Source organism: Bubalus bubalis, chromosome 11, assembly GCF_019923935.1.
Source record: "Bubalus bubalis isolate 160015118507 breed Murrah chromosome 11, NDDB_SH_1, whole genome shotgun sequence".
Classification (NCBI taxonomy): Eukaryota; Metazoa; Chordata; class Mammalia; order Artiodactyla; family Bovidae; genus Bubalus; species Bubalus bubalis.
In genome coordinates this window covers 69,740,381-69,757,661 of record NC_059167.1, presented here as the reverse complement: position 1 = coordinate 69,757,661, position 17,281 = coordinate 69,740,381, and the positions used below count along the sequence as shown (strand labels likewise).

The following is a 17,281-nucleotide window of genomic DNA, read 5'->3' as shown; positions in this document are numbered from 1 at the left end:
AGTCACTCAGTCGTGTCCGCCTCTGTGCGACCCCATAGACGGCAGCCCACCAGGCTCCCCCGTCCCTGGGATTCTCCAGGCAAGAACACTGGAGTGGGTTGCCATTTCCTTCTCCAGTACATGAAAGTGAAAAGTGAAAGTGAAGACGCTCAGTCGTGTCTGACTCCTAGCAACCTCATAGACTGTAACTCACCAGGCTCCTCCATCCATGGGATTTTCCAGGCAAGAGCACTGGAGTGGGGTGCCATTGCCTTCTCCAAACAGTACACTAGGGTTCCCTTTTCTCTACATCCTCACCGACACTTGCTACTTCTTGTCTTTTTGTTAATAGCCATCCTGACAGGTGTGAGATGGTATCTCATTATGGTTTTGATTTGCATTTCCCTGATGATTAATGATGTTGAGCATCTTTTCAGGAGACTGCTGGGCATCTGTGTGCCTCCTCCTTCTGCCTATTTTTTAATTGGATTGTTTGGGAAGGGGGTTGATACCGAGTTGTATAAGTTCTTTGTATATTTCGGATATTAGCACTGTTAGTGGAAATAGCCATTAAAAGTAAGTAAGGACTTAAGGAAAATAGCATACTTGATTCTGTATTAAAAAAATAATGAATGATCTAAAATGGGATTCTAGAGCCTTGCCTGGATTATGAGCTTCAAAACCAAGCTCATTTATAAGAAATATCCAAAGATTTTGCCATAGTAAAAGTGAGGACAAGTGAGGTGAACAGAAGGAAAAGCTCTCCATCCCTGTGAAGCAGCAGGAAGGGCCAGGGAGAGTCCGGGCAGCTCCATTCAGGACTTTCAGGCAGCTGGTCAGACTCCCTGTGGCAGAAGGGTGAGACCCAGCACACAGAGCCTGAGTGCCCAGAATGGAAAAGAGCACGTGTTTTCACAACAGACTTCCACACAAAGGCCACTGCATTTCTGACAGCAATGCAGCAAACCTCACATGTCTCTCAGCAGCTCTTCTGCATGGGGCAGGGCACAGCACAGAAACGTTAGCAAGGTGATAACTGCTGCCCTAAAGCTGCACGAGGCATTAATCAAGCCACCTCCTGAAGAGCAAGAAGGATTATATCAAGGGCCTTAATTTGCCCCCAAGGCCCTGTTTTTACCTTAATTTAGCAGTTCTCCCTATAGCAATCTGTTGTCCTCATCCCACACAGGCCCCAAGCTTGGGGTTCTGTTGCTCCTATAGGCTTGCCTTTGGTAACCCCTCAAGGAGAAAAGCTCCCCAGGAAGGAGATAGAGCTTTATTTTTATCTCAGTCAAAATCCCTATCCAATCCATTAATAGTTACAATAACCTTGGTCCAGGGCATTTCCTGGAGAAGCCATAACTAGCTGGGGTTAATGAACTCTCTCTACCATTAATCCCTGGGAGAGGCCATTGGCCTGAATTGTTACTTAATTACTCTTCTGTGTACAGCTTCATAAAGCAACGAAATGCCTTCTTTCAGGAAGAAGGGAGATGGTAATGGGGGTCATCAGAGGCCATTAATTTTACAAATAGTTTATTAGAAACTACAGTATGTTAAGAAGTCACTCTGGCCCACAAATCAACTCAATGCTGTCCTTATTAAGTCGAGATCCAAAACTTCCTGGGTTTCCATGATTCACACACACAAAGTTACAAATGGTGCAGAATCTGGTCAAAATGTACATACCCAGGTGTGCAGAGTTATATTCTTTATATTCTGCAAATGATCTTATCTTCCCCTTTAGCTGACTCCTTAAGTTGGCAGAAAAGACTAAATGGGACCAATTCAAGATACCATAGACTTTTCCTGGTAAAAAATCTCTTACAGGTAATTTCTCAGTCTTGGGAGATTCTTCTCTAGAGCTCTCTTCTTTCCCTGGAGAGTGGCAAGTGGAAGGGAAAGCTGTGTATCCTTGAGGTGGATTGAAGGAGGAGCTTTGGGTCTTCATACCTCTGCTTGTTGCTCTTGGGTCTGCTGGCCTTTCAGGATGCATGCTGGCCCATGCTCCTGATGACCATGACCTTTGCTATTGCCCATGTCTCTGGGTTCTGTGTCCACTCCAGCACAACCTAAGGTCTCCCATTCACTAGCCCTCTTAATGCAGCTACATCCACACTTCCAGGTCTGGGGGTGCTCAGCTGCACCACCCTATTTATAACTGCAACCGCTTCCCTCCCACACACATAAACACACTACAGTCCTTTATCCCCTTCACCCAGTTATGTTTCCTTCCAGCACTCTTCTCTTTTGTCATACCAAATAAAATTACTTTACTCATTTATTTTGTTGTTTGTGTTATTACTACCCCCCCAACACCCCTCCTAGAATAGCAGTCCCCAAAACTTCTGATATCAGGAACCAGTTTCATAGAAGACAATTTTTCTATGGACAAGGGTGGGGCAAATGGTTTCAAGATGATTCAAGGCATTACATTTATTGTGCACTTTATTCCTATTATTATTACATCAGCTCTACCTCAGATCATCAGGCATTACATCCCAGAGGTTGGGGACCCCTGCCCTAGAATGTAAACTCCATGAGGGCAAGTGTCTTGACTTGTTTAGTGTACTCTGTCTCTCTAATGCTTAGAACAGTGCCTGGAATACAAAGGGGCTCCTTCAACAGCTTCAGTGTTGTCAAATGAATGAATAGTTAGCTGGCTACATGATGGGATTAGACTGCTGGCCTTAGGACTCAGACTTTCTATATTAGTTACACTTGGGCAGTGAGAGAGCACAATCTACCAGAGAAGTAAAAAACAGGGGCTACCCCATTCATACGGCCCAGAAATCAGATCCATTCAACTATTGCTACCAAAGGGAAGACATGGCCATGAAACACACACACCCAGCTAGGCTCTTAAGTCTCCATAGATGGTGAGAAACCGTTGCCACCCAAACCACTGTGACATGCTGCTCCGCCCTCCCCGTGTCAACAGCAGAGTCATGAAGGTTCTGAGAATCTATTGCACAGTTCCACTGGGGAAAGATTTGACGCTTCAGCAGCTAACTGCCTAGGGCAGAATCAGGAAGACCACACACATCAGAAGGGAGGTGGAGTTTACGGAAGAAATGGAGATAAAGGGGAAACCAAGGAGGCACAGCAAGCCAAATTATTTACTTCTGCTTGGTTTTTCTGAGACCTATTTAATACTAAGATCTTAATATCTGGAGACTCTTATAGACACCAGGCTAGAGAGCGCAGAGATTACTTTTCGGAGAAGTTATACACCTACATCCATGTCCATGAGCTCTTTAAGAAAGCTACTGGGCCTGGAGCAGAAAGGGACTTAAGAACAATGGATAACTATTGATTCTTATTGCAGCATATAAATTCCAAAGGATTTTGTGTAGGTGAACTATCTCCGAATATATCTGTAGCAGGATATATGCTGAAATATCAAGTACATACTGTATCCTCACTGCCTCCTTACTGAGGCATAATCAAATCATGAGCAGAAAACCAAAAGGCTGAATTTTGTCATGGCCACAACATAAAGTTGGTGGGAAGAAACCAGTTAATTTTGCTTCTGTATTTGGGGGCTCTAAGCTAGTTACTCTATTTCATAAATGGACCCATTTCCCCAATTCATTAGATACATCTCTGTGATATTTTAGGAAAATCTACAATGGAAGAACAAAAGGAAGATCAACTAGATTATGAGTAAGTAATCATAATTATACAAAGCCACATGCAAGGACCAAGGTATGAAGAAGGCCCGCTGTTGATGTCTTCCTTCATGTCCCAGTCTTCTCTCTCCATCTACTATCTAATCATCCCCCACTGCATTCCACCCCAAGCACTTTGTGCCCTCCTGAAGGGTAGCGTTTATAAATTTTCCCTTCTAAGCGATAGTTGTTGTAAAGTCCTTCCAAGGTAGGACTTCCTTTTCCAAAATCATCCCTCATTCTTACTCAAAAATCTCTCTGCCTCACTAACTTGCTTGTGGCTAATTATTTAAAAAGCAAACTACTTAATTGATACAAGAAAAAGAAAAGTTTACTGAGAGCTTCCCATGTGCCAGGTACCCTTTCTAGACCACTCTAGTGTTAACCTTTATTTTATTCAAATTTACTTCAAAAAGATGTTTGCATTCTTGAAAGCGTATGCATGGATCACATCTGTTAACTTAATGGAGTGATTGTCATGGTACATTTTCAAGCTTTGTAGCAGGCACTGGGGCAGAAGTTTTGAGATAAGGAGGAAGGGAAAGACTAAAGCCCTCCCTGCCAGTGGAAATCACTTATGCCTCTGCATGAGGCCGGGCCCAATCACTAGCAATGTGCCAGCCACCTGGATAAAAGTACTCAATAAAAGTGGATTGCATGAGCAGATTCTGTGAACAATTTGTCTGAGAAACCAGTGCAGAGGGCTGTTTAAGGAAGCAAGACTTCTCCTGGAACCAAAGTAGAGGTGCACGAGTATATCAAACACTTTGGCTGAGGAAGCCGAGAAAAACCTCCCTTGCTAACCGAGTTGAGACTTACTGAAACAAATTGTAGAGCATTATTAAGAAATATAATTTCTTAAGAATGAAAATGGAAAACTATGTTCCCAGAAACAGCCAGGTTAATGAATTTAATGCCTTTTAGATATGCCCTTTAGTCCAAAGATTACTGACCTTAAAATAACTGGCCCTTGTTCATTTTGGGGACTGAGTCTATAGGTCAGAGAAAGTGGAAATCTTAAGATTGGCCGAGTCAAAGAAGAACATTAACAGTTTGAATATGGACCTTGAAAGGGATATGCAGAGAATAGATGAAGCAAATCAGGACCTTCTTGTCAAAATCCACAAGAAAGAAGATGAGATTCAGAGGTGAGTGTTGGGGTTCCAATGTGGAAAGTACTCAGTCCAGAGGATGGGATGGGAAAAAAGAGACAAAACTGAATTTTCCAGTTTGTTCTAGATATCTAAATCTTGTACGGCAAAGTTTCTCCTTCATTCTTGGGCATTTCTCTACAGCTCAAACCTGAACTACAGCAAGTTTCAAGGAGATTCCTAAAAAATTGGGTGATATTTACCTGAGTTGAAAGAACATTGAGGTATTTGACTTGGGAATTAGAGGAATCTTACTTTTCCTGCTTTGAAAGTGATTCTGAGTCTAAGAATCCAGGAAAGAAGGGCTTCCAACTTGAGATTCATATTTATGGTCACAGAGGTACCCTTGAAACTGATATACATGTTTTATCAGTCCTGAAACTGAGTTCCTCACTGTGTGCTTGTGTCATCCAGGTTGGAAAATGAGATCACTCAGACCAGAGACGCGGCAGAGGATGAGGAGTGGGAGAAGGAGAACAGCACCACGATGGAAAGGGAAAGAGCCTTGCAGGAGGTGGAAGAAGAAACTGCCAGACTGGTGAGCAAGAAACTGGGAAGTGCTATTCGACAGGTTATATTCATCATCCTGTCTCTCATCAACCGTCAGATAAGTTGCTATTGCTGTCGAGTTGCTCAATCACATTTGATTCTTTTTGACTCCATGAACTGCAGCACTCCAGGCTTCCCTGTCCTTCACTATCTCCAGGAGTTTGCTCAGACTCATGTCCATTGAGTTGGTGATTCCATGCAACCATCCCATCCTCTGTCGCCCCCTACTCCCCTTCCCCTTAATCTTTCCCAGCATCAACGCCTTTTCCAATGAGTCATCTCTTAACATCAGGGGGCCACAGTACTGGAGCTTCAGTTTTACCGTCAGTCCTTCCAAAGAATGAGACAGTCTCTCCTTTTTACATACACTGTGTAGTCAACTCAAAAGTTGTGGCAGGATGTGACCATGCTTGGAAAGGAATGTGTGGAGGTTAGGGTTTCTTAGGTAATATTTAGTACTGGAAAGCCCTGTGTGTGGGCATCTCTGTCCCTGGTAAGTTGGCACGTATGTATTGAGATCAAACCACAGATTCCTAACCTGACATGATACAGTAAGATAGAGTTCTTGCAGGAAAAATCACTGGAGTGAAATGGAGAACAATCAACTGGAAAAAAAAAGAAAAAAGATGATGATGTACACATGCCCACTTACACTCTGCTTCTTTCTCTCAACAGGAAAGGAAGAATGAGACCCTGGTCCACAGCATAGCAGAACTTGAAAGAAAGGTGGGATAGGGCTCTTGTGTTCCCTAGTGTTCCCGCTGCATGCGCAGTCATCAGAGAGGCAAGGGAACAAAAGTGATCATAGGGGATTCCACATGTCAGGCCAGCCTGTGCTGGGGTGGGAACTACTCTCCTGAGACTTAGCCCGATAACATAAATAAATTCCACAGATCTTCCCTACAAGTATCAGATGAAAGAATTGGGTGGGGTATTCAGGATATTCAGTGATACGATGGGTTCTTCATTGCGTTATAAGGAAAAGGATTCCAATAGACATTTTGGAAGTGATTGGCTGACAACTTTGTAGTGAGAATTAATTTTACTTTCAACAGAGACTTTTAAAAATATTTGATTCTTAAGGATTCCCTTTTCTTCATCTAGACATTCCCTTTATCTTAACTCCTGCTCAGAATACAGTGGGCTTCCTATGTTTATTGTGCTTTCTGACCCAGGTCTGCAGCCCTGAGTAACCCAGCATGGATTAGGAGTTTGGAAAAGTACCCCTGTCTTGAGCAGATCTATCTTTGATGACCAAGACTAGTGGGAAGAAATTGGAGGCAGAATAAAAATGTTCTCAAGGGTACCAAGTATCCACCAAAGGACCATCTCCTGACAGCTTTTATCAAGGCCAAATTACCAGCCCACACACATCAGAGAATATCTTTGTCTTTTTTTTTTTTGGATGTATTTTTTGTTTGTAATCGAATTTTTTTATTTGAAACTGTAGCTTACAAGGAAATCTCAAAAAGCAACAAAGTGTGAACAAGACAATCAAAAGGGAACCCCAGAAGAGTCAAAGGTAAATGGAAAAGCACTCTTGAATGGGTTTGGACTATGTGAACAGGAAACAAGCCTTCAAGTTGAAACAACTGTCAAAGTTGAGATAAATTCTTTGTAGTTTTACCCATGTCAGGCATAAGCCTGGGCCATAGAGTGCTGAATTTTCCTCTGCTCTTAGTCAGGAATTTTGCTCTGAAGCCATATATTTTGTTCTTTCTTCCATGAGGAAGAGCAGAAACACAAATACATATGTAACACTGGAGGCAGCTAAAGTCCCTAATTTAAATCCTGGCTCCAGTACTCAGTGTGGTATATGAAGGGCAATTTAATCAGTCCCTCCCAACCTCAGTTTGAAAATTGAGTGAAATTGTGTATACAAACTATTCTTTCCCTTTTATGGACTGCTAAAACCTGAAATCACATAATTTTAAAGTGACTATTTGAGTCTGGCTAAGGTATGTGTATGAATTCATAGAGACAGAGCTGCTGCTGCTGCTGCTGCTAAGTCACTTCAGTCATGTCCAACTCTGTGCGACCCCAGAGACGGCAGCCCACTAGGCTCCTCTGTCCCTGGGATTCTCCAGGCAAGAATACTGGAGTGGGTTGCCATTTCCTTCTCCAACGCATGAAAGTGAAAAGTGAAAGTGAAGTCATTCAGTTGTGCCCGACTCTTAGTGACCCCATGGACTGCAGCCCACCAGGCTCCTCCGTCCATGGGATTTTCCAGGCAAGGGTACTGGAGTGGGTTGCCATTGCCTTCTCCAAGAGACAGAGCTAGGATCTGTAAATCTACTGTATGCTGGGAAATTTACATATCCTGTCATGGGATCCAGTCTAGGAAAAGAATAGTGAGTTTTACCTGCTAAGTTAGGTGATTACATGCGTGCTAAGTTGCTTCAGTTGTGTCTGACTCTTTGCGACCGTATGGACAGCCACATAACTTCCTCATCCACACCAAAGTTCACAGTCTTGGCCCTTGTTGTAACCTCTGCATGGAACATATTTCCTCCAGATCTCCATTTGGCTAATATTTATCATTTAGACTTCAACTCAAGTATCATCAGAGAGGCCTTCACAAACCACCTATAATAGCTCTTACTCCATCACTCACTCTCAGCACACTGCTGTGCTTTTATTTCTTTCACAGCACTTATCATTATCAGGTTGACTTATTTGTTATGTCCCCCACCTAGAATGTCAACTCTGTGAGGCAGAGAGCCTATCAATCCTGCTCGTCACTGTATCCTCAGTACTCCCCTTGCCCTTTCCCTGTCATTCCAGTAGAGTGGCTGATATAAAATGGCTTTCATCAAATATTCAAGGAAGGAAAAGAGGAATACAGGGAGGAAGAAAGGAGTAATGAATATATAAATGCAAACAGAATAGTGACGTTTTCAAGAGTGATTTTTTCTAAGAGAAATAGCTAAGGAAGAAGGAAGCTAAGAGTTGAAGTTTAAGGGCGAAGGGAGCACTGATGAATGCTCAGTGGATTCACCAGGCAGCTGCACAGGATGGTTTGACTGCTCTCCAACAAAGAGATATCTGAAATGTGCCTGATGCACTTCAACCACCTGTGAGATAAACTTTGTGATAGCATTTCAGAATGAAATTCTGTTTTTGCTTTGCTGAGTTACCAGCCTCCTTTCCTGTCTATAGGTTAAGTTACAACAACTGGAAGCCTCCTGCGCAGACCAAGAGAAGGAGCTGGCCAAGGTAACCACAAACGTCAATGTTTCTTCTCCCAAAGGAAGGGAAATGTGATTCTTGGTCCAACAATCTAACACATTCTTCAGATGATTGAGTTATAATAATGTTCTACTTCTAAAACTACATGGGATCAGGAGGAGAAGAAGGAAAGGAGATGAATACAGTATTCTAGGTTACCTACTATTTAACAATTCTACAGGATACATTCCATAATGTCTATTTTCCACAAATTAGTATCTATTCTTCTCCCAACTGTCCCCAAATAATCCCCATGGGGCTATAAAGTATATCCTCAGAAAATGAGTTTATATGTACAAAAAACATATTTAGAAAAACTAGAAGCCTACATTTAGGGTCTTGTACACAGGAGGAAACAAGTATACTATTGTTCTTGTAGAAATTCCCTGAGAAAATTTAAGACTAATAAATTTTGCTTCCCAGGTAATAGAAGACTATGCATTCGTGGCCCAGCTCTGTGAAGATCAAGCTCTCTGCATAAAGGTACAGCCTCTCAGTAAATAGATAGCAAAGGATTTGTTCAGGTACACAGTGAAATGGAAATAGGTTTTTCAGCAAAGACCATCTAGAATAATTTTAACTCTTCAAGGTGTCACTCCAAAGGGACTTTAAAGTCTTTGACACTCCACCACCAATATCATTCTTTTACTTCCCTGGTCTCCCAGCCCCTAGTGCCTTTAACTTAATGATGAGCACATGTCCTATTTATAACCCCAATTATTCCCAGGGGCCTGTCTAATGGTGAAACGTAGTGAGAGATCAGTAATGGTGGAGTGAAGGCTAGGAAGGAGGAAAAGTGGCAGTGGGAACATCAAACATTTATGTTATAATGTAATAATGTGTGTTTATTATGATTAGGAAAAGCACAGGGCTTTAATTAGTAACTGTGCTTTCCTTTATTTCTCTTTGAAGAAGTACCAGGAAACTTTGAAGAAAATACAAGAAGAACTAGAAACTCGGTTCCTTGAGAGAGAAGTGTGAGCTTTGGCAAACAAAGGAACATCCTGGTTTTAGTGGTAACTCCATCTCAGCCTGGGTCAGAGCAAACATCTCTCTGACTAATTCCAATTTGGAATTGCATGAGCCCTGACACCACATATCTTTCCCCTCCATAGTGATCAGGTCAACTCCCCCTACACTACACCAACTTTATTTTTTTAAAGACAAGATAAATGAATTCATATACTGTTATTGTATAAATACACAATTTCTTTAAACAGCTCCATTTTCAAGTGTATACACAATATGATTATAATAAACCAAATTTAAAATGCAGGTCCTTTTCCCAGCTTTCTTAAAAGACTCTAGAAATGCATTTCCCTTCCTAACTTTATCATATTACCAATTATTTGGGTTTATATTAAGGCCAGGAACATGTGCCTTAAAAAGAACTAGTGGTCAGGCACCTTGATAAGCAGAGCATGCCTTATATTTCACAGAAAAGGCCTTATAATAATACCATCCTCACTTACTCCAAATACACAGAAATTAAACCATATGGGATAGGCATGACACTAACCTCCAGACACCTGCAAAGGCTATCATATTATGAAACTCAACTGTATACTATTATACTATATTAAACATAAATAAAAGAAAAGCCTCCCCCACCCAAAAAAAAAGATACCTTAAGTTTGTCAGAAGAGTTCAACTCTTTTGCGGTGGTTGTTTAGTCGCTAAGTTGTGTCCGACTCTTCTGAGATTCTATAGACTGTAGCCCTCCAGGTTCCTCTGTTCATGGGATTTCCCAGGCAAGAATACTGAAGTGGATTTCCATTTCCTCCTCCAGGGGATCTTCCCAGCCCAGGGATCAAACCTATGTCTCCTGCAATGGCAGGCAGATTCTTAACCACTGAGATACCTGGGAGACACTTAAATTCTTTAGTTTAAATCAAAAACTTCAATTTTTTTACCCTCTTTAGAAGTTAAATCTTAATTCAATCAAGAAGTATCTCTATTTATTAAATATTTTGGAATCTTAGGATGAAGAGAAAGAGACCCAAACTGCATAAAGCCTCTAAGTAAGCAGGCACACATGCTGGCCTGGTGTCCAAGGCACCGGGACCTGGAGGCTCTCACCCTTAAAGGACACCTTCAAGTCTCCCAAAATCCTTCCTGAGTACTAGGTATGGCTTGACTGCTAAGCTAAGTTTCTAAACCAAGACTATTCAACAAAAATTTATATGCTATCTGTTAAGTATCCACTAAGCCATTTACTGAATACTTGAAAAACAGGTAATATGGCTGAGGAAATTATTTTTTAATTAATTTAAATAGCTGCATGTAGCAAATGGCTACAATAGTGGACAACATAGCGTTAGAATATAAAACTATTTTAAAATAACCACCATATAGTATGAATCTCCGTGTGCAATTTATCCAATCTCTGTCTTGGTTCTTTTACCCCTAGGTCAAAAGTTATGTGCATGAACTCCACAAGCAAAGCGTATAACAGCCAAAATAACAAGGTAAGTACCCACTCCATCTTTAGCTGCTTCAGCATCATTGCTTTTCAAAGGAGTTTCCAAAATCACTATAAGCCACCAAACATCTAACAATCTTCCCAGGTGCATTTTCCAAGAACAGTACTAGATGTCATTTCAAAGCATTTCAACCTTAAACCAAGAGGACACTAGGAACAACTGTTTTCCCTCCTACAGCCATGCAAATGATGTGTTCTCAAGGAAACCAGTCCAAGAGCAGAGAGAGTTTAGAATGGAAGCAAGAAGGAACAGTAGCTGAGGGTGCACTCTATGGACAAAAGGCCAATATATATACCACTGCTCTGCACCAATCACAGCACTCTTTCCTGATGATCCCAGCATGGTCCTGAGTCTTTCACTGCACAGAATACCAAGGGCATCTATCACCGTCCAGCCAGAGTTGGCCTGTGAGTGAAAACATAGGAAGCAATTGTTTCTTTATGACACAGCTTCCATGTTTGTAAGTCTTTAACATCATGATGTTACCAGCACATATGCAAAGGTCTGAAGGAAACCGATGTGGACATACAGCACCAGACCTCTGGGCCTGCTTGGTGTCTTATGGCAGCAAGTACATAGATAAATCTTACTGGACTTGAGTTGTAATTTATATTTCCTTTAGAACCAAGGCTGACATTAATCAGGAATTTTATATTGTTGAGATATACAGTCTTTATAATCATAGAAAGGAGAAGTCATCTCTTCTTTAAAAGCACATATCAACAATTGACTATTATCCTTGAAGTCCTCCAGATGTTTGAATATTTATTAGACTGTATGACTGTAGTTCTCACTGTTCTGAACAGGTTATTCTGGTCCCAAGCTTATGTATTCCATTCAGCAAGCAAAACTCCTGAAATAAATGAAGTCCACCTCTCTAGAACCAAGCTTGGCATGCTCCCCAATGTGTCCCATCATCTAATCCCAGTGGCTCATTAAATTATTCCTTGTGGTCACCTATCAGAGAAACAACAGGGTGTATTCATCAAGATTATGAGAGTACCATGAGATGGTTCAATTACCTATGAGGTTTGAGCAATCCCTGTGGAGAGGCTACCTGAGCAGGTGACCAGCTAGCATGCCACTTCATCTCACTCAAGCTATAGAATCAAATTTGTAACCCAGAAAGCTACTTTCTAATTCCAGTTCTGCAAGCCTCATTTCCACAGTTTTAAAATGTGATCATAATTTCTCTTCCTTTTTATCTCACAAGGAAGTTAAAAGGAAAATAACTGAGAAAACATTTGGAAGAGAAATGTCATAGAAATCCAGAGTATATCCTCATCTTTACATTTTTATAGCTTTCAAGTTTTATCTCTAGAATATGTTTGTGTGGTTTGTATAGCCTACAAACTTCTCAAAAGGTCACTGGCTAATCCAAAGGTAGGGTATAGTTGAGAGAACCCAGAAAGTAGACTCAGAGGACCTGGGATCCAGGCCTGGTCCTGCCACTTACTAGCTGTATGACCTTCCCTTTCTATGTCTTCTTTCTTATCAGAATATTAAAAGGTGATGCAGTTACATATATATGTGTATGTGTATATATTTATATGGGTTTCCCAGGTGGCTCAGTGGTAAAGAATCCACCTGCCAATGCAGGAGACACGAATTCAATCCGTGGGTCAGGAAGATCCCCTGGAGGAGGAAATGGCAACCCACTCCTGTATCCTTGCCTGAAAAATCCCATGCACAGAGAGACTGGCAGGCTGCAGTCCATGGGGTCACAAAGAGTCAGACATGACTGAAGGACTGGGTGCATATACACACATCCATATATACACACATATATTTGGCTTTGAAAATTTCATCTCCTTATGCATATGAAAAAAATCTGTAAAACTTTATCTAAAATAACATTTAATTAACAGCTCAATGAATATTATTTGGCAGTGATAATAGCCTCCAGATATTGTTTATTTATCACTGTCCTTTCTTCTCCTAGGATAACTCTCTCCAAAAGAAGAAAGCAGGGTTCTGTAAAAGGTAAGTAAATATCGTTGAGTAAACTTCCCAGAAAACTAGGAGTTCTACTTAGCTACTCTGGCAGAGAGCAAAGTCTAGCCACACAACCACACACACACATACAGTCAAGTCAACAATGACTGCGTTTCTCAGTCAATGTTATGACTTCCTTCTCTGAAGGTGATTACCAATCTCAACTTTCCAGTGTTAGAAGCCAGTGGCCTAGCAGTAATTAGAAACAGGAATCTTATTACCTAGAAGAGATGCGGTAAGTCTCTTCTTACTCCTTTTCCCTTTAACACTTTCAACTAGTTTGATGTGTCTGGTTTTCCAGTAACATCAGTAGATTAGAAATGGGGAGATCCTTCTGTGGTTCATAAGCATGATGATTGGGTTTTTACACTATTGTGCGAGATATGCCTCCCTCAAACTTTGCTACATCAGCATACTACCTCTTAATGTGAAAAATAAAAATAGGGAGAGAATTTCTAAATGCAAGGATACCACTGCCTAACAACAGATAAAAGGGAGAGAAAATGATTGTGAAAAAGAGATAGCACCTAACAGTATCCAGCACACAATAGCTGCTCAAAAATCTTAATACAAATAAGAACTCAAAATTCAAACAACTGAGTCAATATTAGCCCTTAGGGAATCACCGTCATTGCAAAGTAAAATTAGTATTGAAGCCCTTTCATTTTTAAGAAAAGGTCAAATTATGTTCAATATGTTTAAGAAGGCATCAGTTCAGTTCAGTTCAGTTGCTCAGTCGTGTCTGACTCTTTGCAACCCCATGAATAACAGCACGCCAGGCCTCCCTGTCCATCACCAACTCCCGGAGTTCACTCAGACTCATGTCCATCGAGTCAGTGATGCCATCCAGCCCTCTCATCCTCTGTCATCCCCTTCTCCTCCTGCCCCCAATCCCTCCCAGCATCAGAGTCTTTTCCAATGAGTCAACTCTTCGCATGAGGTGGCCAAAGTACTGGAGTCTCAGCTTTGGCATCATTCCTTCCAAAGAAATCCCAGGGCTGATCTCCTTCAGGATGGACTGGTTGGATCTCCTTGCAGTCCAAGGGACTCTCAAGAGTCTTCTCCAACACCACAGTTCAAAAGCATCAATTCTTCAGTGCTCAGCCTTCTTCACAGTCCAACTCTCACATCCATACATGACCACATAGAGAAAGATAAATTTAAAGTGGTATGACATGTGATTTAGAAAGAGTCCCATCAAAATGGTTAACATAAAATTATTGGTGCTTAAAGTCCAGCTCCAATTGTCTGGAAAATTTGGTTAAGAGGGATACTCCTTCATACCAGATAAGTGAAGTATTACATATTCCAATATCCCTAAATGCATGTTCCCAGAACAACCAGAAGAATTTTCCCTATAACTCCTAGGCCACCTTCACCAATAATTCAGAAACCAGTGCCCAGCATGGAATTGCCCACGTGAACTCCTAGGATAAAAATTGTCTGCCTTAAAGAGAGTTAGTAGCCTAAAGAAAAGTTAGTAGCCTAAAGTCCAGCAAATCTACCTTATCACATCAAACTGCAAATGTCTTTCCTCTTGTCCTGATCCACATCCTTGGGACACTGGTATATGTGTGCTGATAAGAAAGCAAGTTTGTTCCTGAGATTGTCCCTAGGCATGTCCTTCCAGAGATGTCATCCCAGACCCTCCTCATGAATATGGTATCCAACATTGAGGAGAGTGGTGGGAAGAGGATGGTAAACAGCTTTTGATTCTCATTTTGACCAAGATCCTGTACTAGAATGGATCTTGTCACCAAGATTAACTCTACAGGAAAACTTCAGAAAACTGGAGGGGAAGGGCTGTTTTGACTGGTGAGTGGAGTTGAACAGTGAACTTGTCCTGGGGCAGAATGCAGCCTACCACACCTTGATGAGGGTAATATAGCGAAGGAAACGGGGGAGGCTTGCTCATGTCAATCATATTAAAACCACAAGTGCGAAACAATTAATCAGTTAAAAAAGAAATCAAGAGTACCATAGGAAATTTACAGCAATGTATTAGGAAATATTAAAGGTAACATGAATGAAAGAAGAAAATACTAAGATCATGGATAGCAGGCCTTAATATCATAAATATATCAATGGTCTCCAAATAATGAATAAAATCAATTCAATTCCAATCAAACTCCCCAAAAGATTTTTCATGAAATTGAATAAAATGATAATAAAATATAGCATATACGGGAGAGTAAAGGGTCAAATAATGACCTGGGCAATTTTAAAGGAGAGTTAAGGAGTGAGAAACATGTCCTTTGAGATATCAAGACTTACTAGGAAGCTACAGTAATTATGATGGTGTGGTGTTATCACAGGAATAGAAAAGTCAACCAATGGAATAGAAAAGTCAACCAATGGAATAGAACAAAGAGCTCAGAAACAGTGTATGTACAGAAACTTGATATATGGCAGGGATTATATGTCAGAGGGGAAAGAAAGGATTGATTGTTCAATAAATATGGTGGGGAAAAAATGGTTATCTAAATGAGAAAAAATAAGATTGAATCACTACTATATAGTATAACAAAAATCAAGCCCAGATAATTAAAGATGTAAATATCAATTTTTAAAAGCTTATAAAACTCAGTATTAGTCATCTATTGCTACATAACAAATTGACCCCAAATTCAGTGACTGGAAACAGCAAACATTTTATCAACTCACATTTTCTGTGCGTCAGAAATCTGTGAGCTACTCAGCTGGGTGGTTCTAGTTCAGGGTCTGTTATGAGGATGCAGTTAAGACGTTGGCTGAAATTACAGTCATTAGAAGGCCTGGCTGAGGCCAGAGGATCTATTTCCAAAGGAGCTTACTCACACAGCTGGTTGTTGGCAGGAGGTCTCAGTTCCTCATATCAAGGACCTCTCCAGCAGGCTGCCTGTGTGCCTCACAAACTCACAGCTGGCTTCCTCCTGAAAGTAAGGAGGAAGCTTCAGTGCTTTTAGTACATAGCCTAGGAAATCACATGCTGTCACTTCCGTGACATGCTGTTCTGTAGAAGCAAGTCATTCAAGTCTATTCCATACTCCAATGGAAAGGAAGCTCTCAAAAGGAGGAGTAACGGAGAATTTGTGGACATATTTTTAAACTACCATAAAGATTTAATAGAAAATAGTATCTTTTAGGCCTAGGGGTAGAGAATGACTTTTCAAACAAGATACAAAAAGCATTCATTCTAATTAAAGGAAAGGTTGATAAATTAGACTTTATTAAAAATAAATTTTGGAAAAAAAAACTTTTGTTCTTAAAGCAGGTGAAAGTTATAAACTAGAGGGGAAATATTCAAAATATACACAATGGCAAATGACTGATACCAAGAATATACAAAGTTTTCCTACAAATTAATAAGCAAGGCCCAAACAGCATAAAAGATAAATAGGCAAGAGGAATCACATAAGACCAATAAACACATGGACAAATGTTCAGCTCCATCGTTCATCAGGGAAATGCAAGCTAAGACCATAGTGATATATTACTTTATACACATTTGATGGGCAAAAGCTTTAAAATCTGACAATACCAGATGTTGAAGAAGCTGTGGAGCTGTAGAAACACACCCTGCTAATAGAACATAAATTGGAGCAAAAACAATTTTCCAAAATAAAAACAAACAAAACAAGATACCTTTAAATAGTGCTAATGCTGAAAGATAATTAAACATGGTCATGAGAGACAGAGTAGCTGGCAGACCAGCAGAGGGGAAGAGGTTGCCTTTAAAAAGGGTTGTTAGGAATAGAGACATTTGAATATCAAAGAATCAGACATGCATTTAGGTATGACTGTTTTGTTCCAGGTTTTTTAACCTCTAGTTAACAATTTCTCGGCTTTCTCTTTCCAGGATTTTTCAATATTTCTTTTTCACCACCCTGTTTCTCATCAGACTGCTGGGCTACTTGTTGTTCCATATAAGCTTCATAAATCCAGATCTCTTTGTCAACATATTGCCCAAGATACTGAGTAGGAACGTCTTGTGGAAGCTAAGATGTTTCCTCTTTCCATCTCTCACACTTGAGACAGAGGACATGTTACCCCACTGATCCCCAAGAAATATCCTTGAGCAAAAGAAGACAAGTAGCATCTGAGCCATAGACTAGGAGACGCAGAACTTGTGGAGGGAAGAGGTTTTCTTCAGTTTTTCCCTTGAGGTTTGCCTACTTCACCACCATCCCACCTTGCACTGTCTTTCCAAGATTAACCTTGTCCAGTAAAGAGCTCTGTCAATGGA

General features: G+C 40.8%; 1 protein-coding gene, 1 long non-coding RNA gene and 1 other non-coding gene across 3 annotated transcripts in view; 2 read left to right on the top strand and 1 right to left on the bottom strand.

Moving 5' to 3' along the window:
* LOC123328115 overlaps nt 1-12,604 on the bottom strand; it is a 25,557-nt gene extending 12,953 nt beyond the window's left edge. The window contains exon 1 of the long non-coding RNA XR_006542892.2: nt 10,206-12,604. This is a non-coding gene — a long non-coding RNA (uncharacterized LOC123328115). The remainder of the gene's footprint in view (nt 1-10,205) is intronic.
* On the top strand, nt 2,951-17,281 carry TMCO5A (transmembrane and coiled-coil domains 5A). The gene is made up of 12 exons (XM_025295946.3): nt 2,951-3,031; nt 3,600-3,645; nt 4,649-4,798; nt 5,216-5,339; nt 6,026-6,076; nt 6,801-6,872; nt 8,510-8,566; nt 9,002-9,061; nt 9,491-9,555; nt 10,989-11,046; nt 13,004-13,044; nt 16,895-17,281. The coding sequence occupies exons 2-12, from the start codon at nt 3,611-3,613 to the stop codon at nt 17,091-17,093; spliced, it is 912 nt and encodes a 303-aa protein (XP_025151731.3). The 5' UTR covers nt 2,951-3,031; nt 3,600-3,610; the 3' UTR covers nt 17,094-17,281.
* LOC112577885 lies at nt 13,385-13,489 on the top strand. Its single transcript, XR_003102086.1, has one exon. It is a non-coding gene; the product is annotated as a small nucleolar RNA U13 (small nucleolar RNA).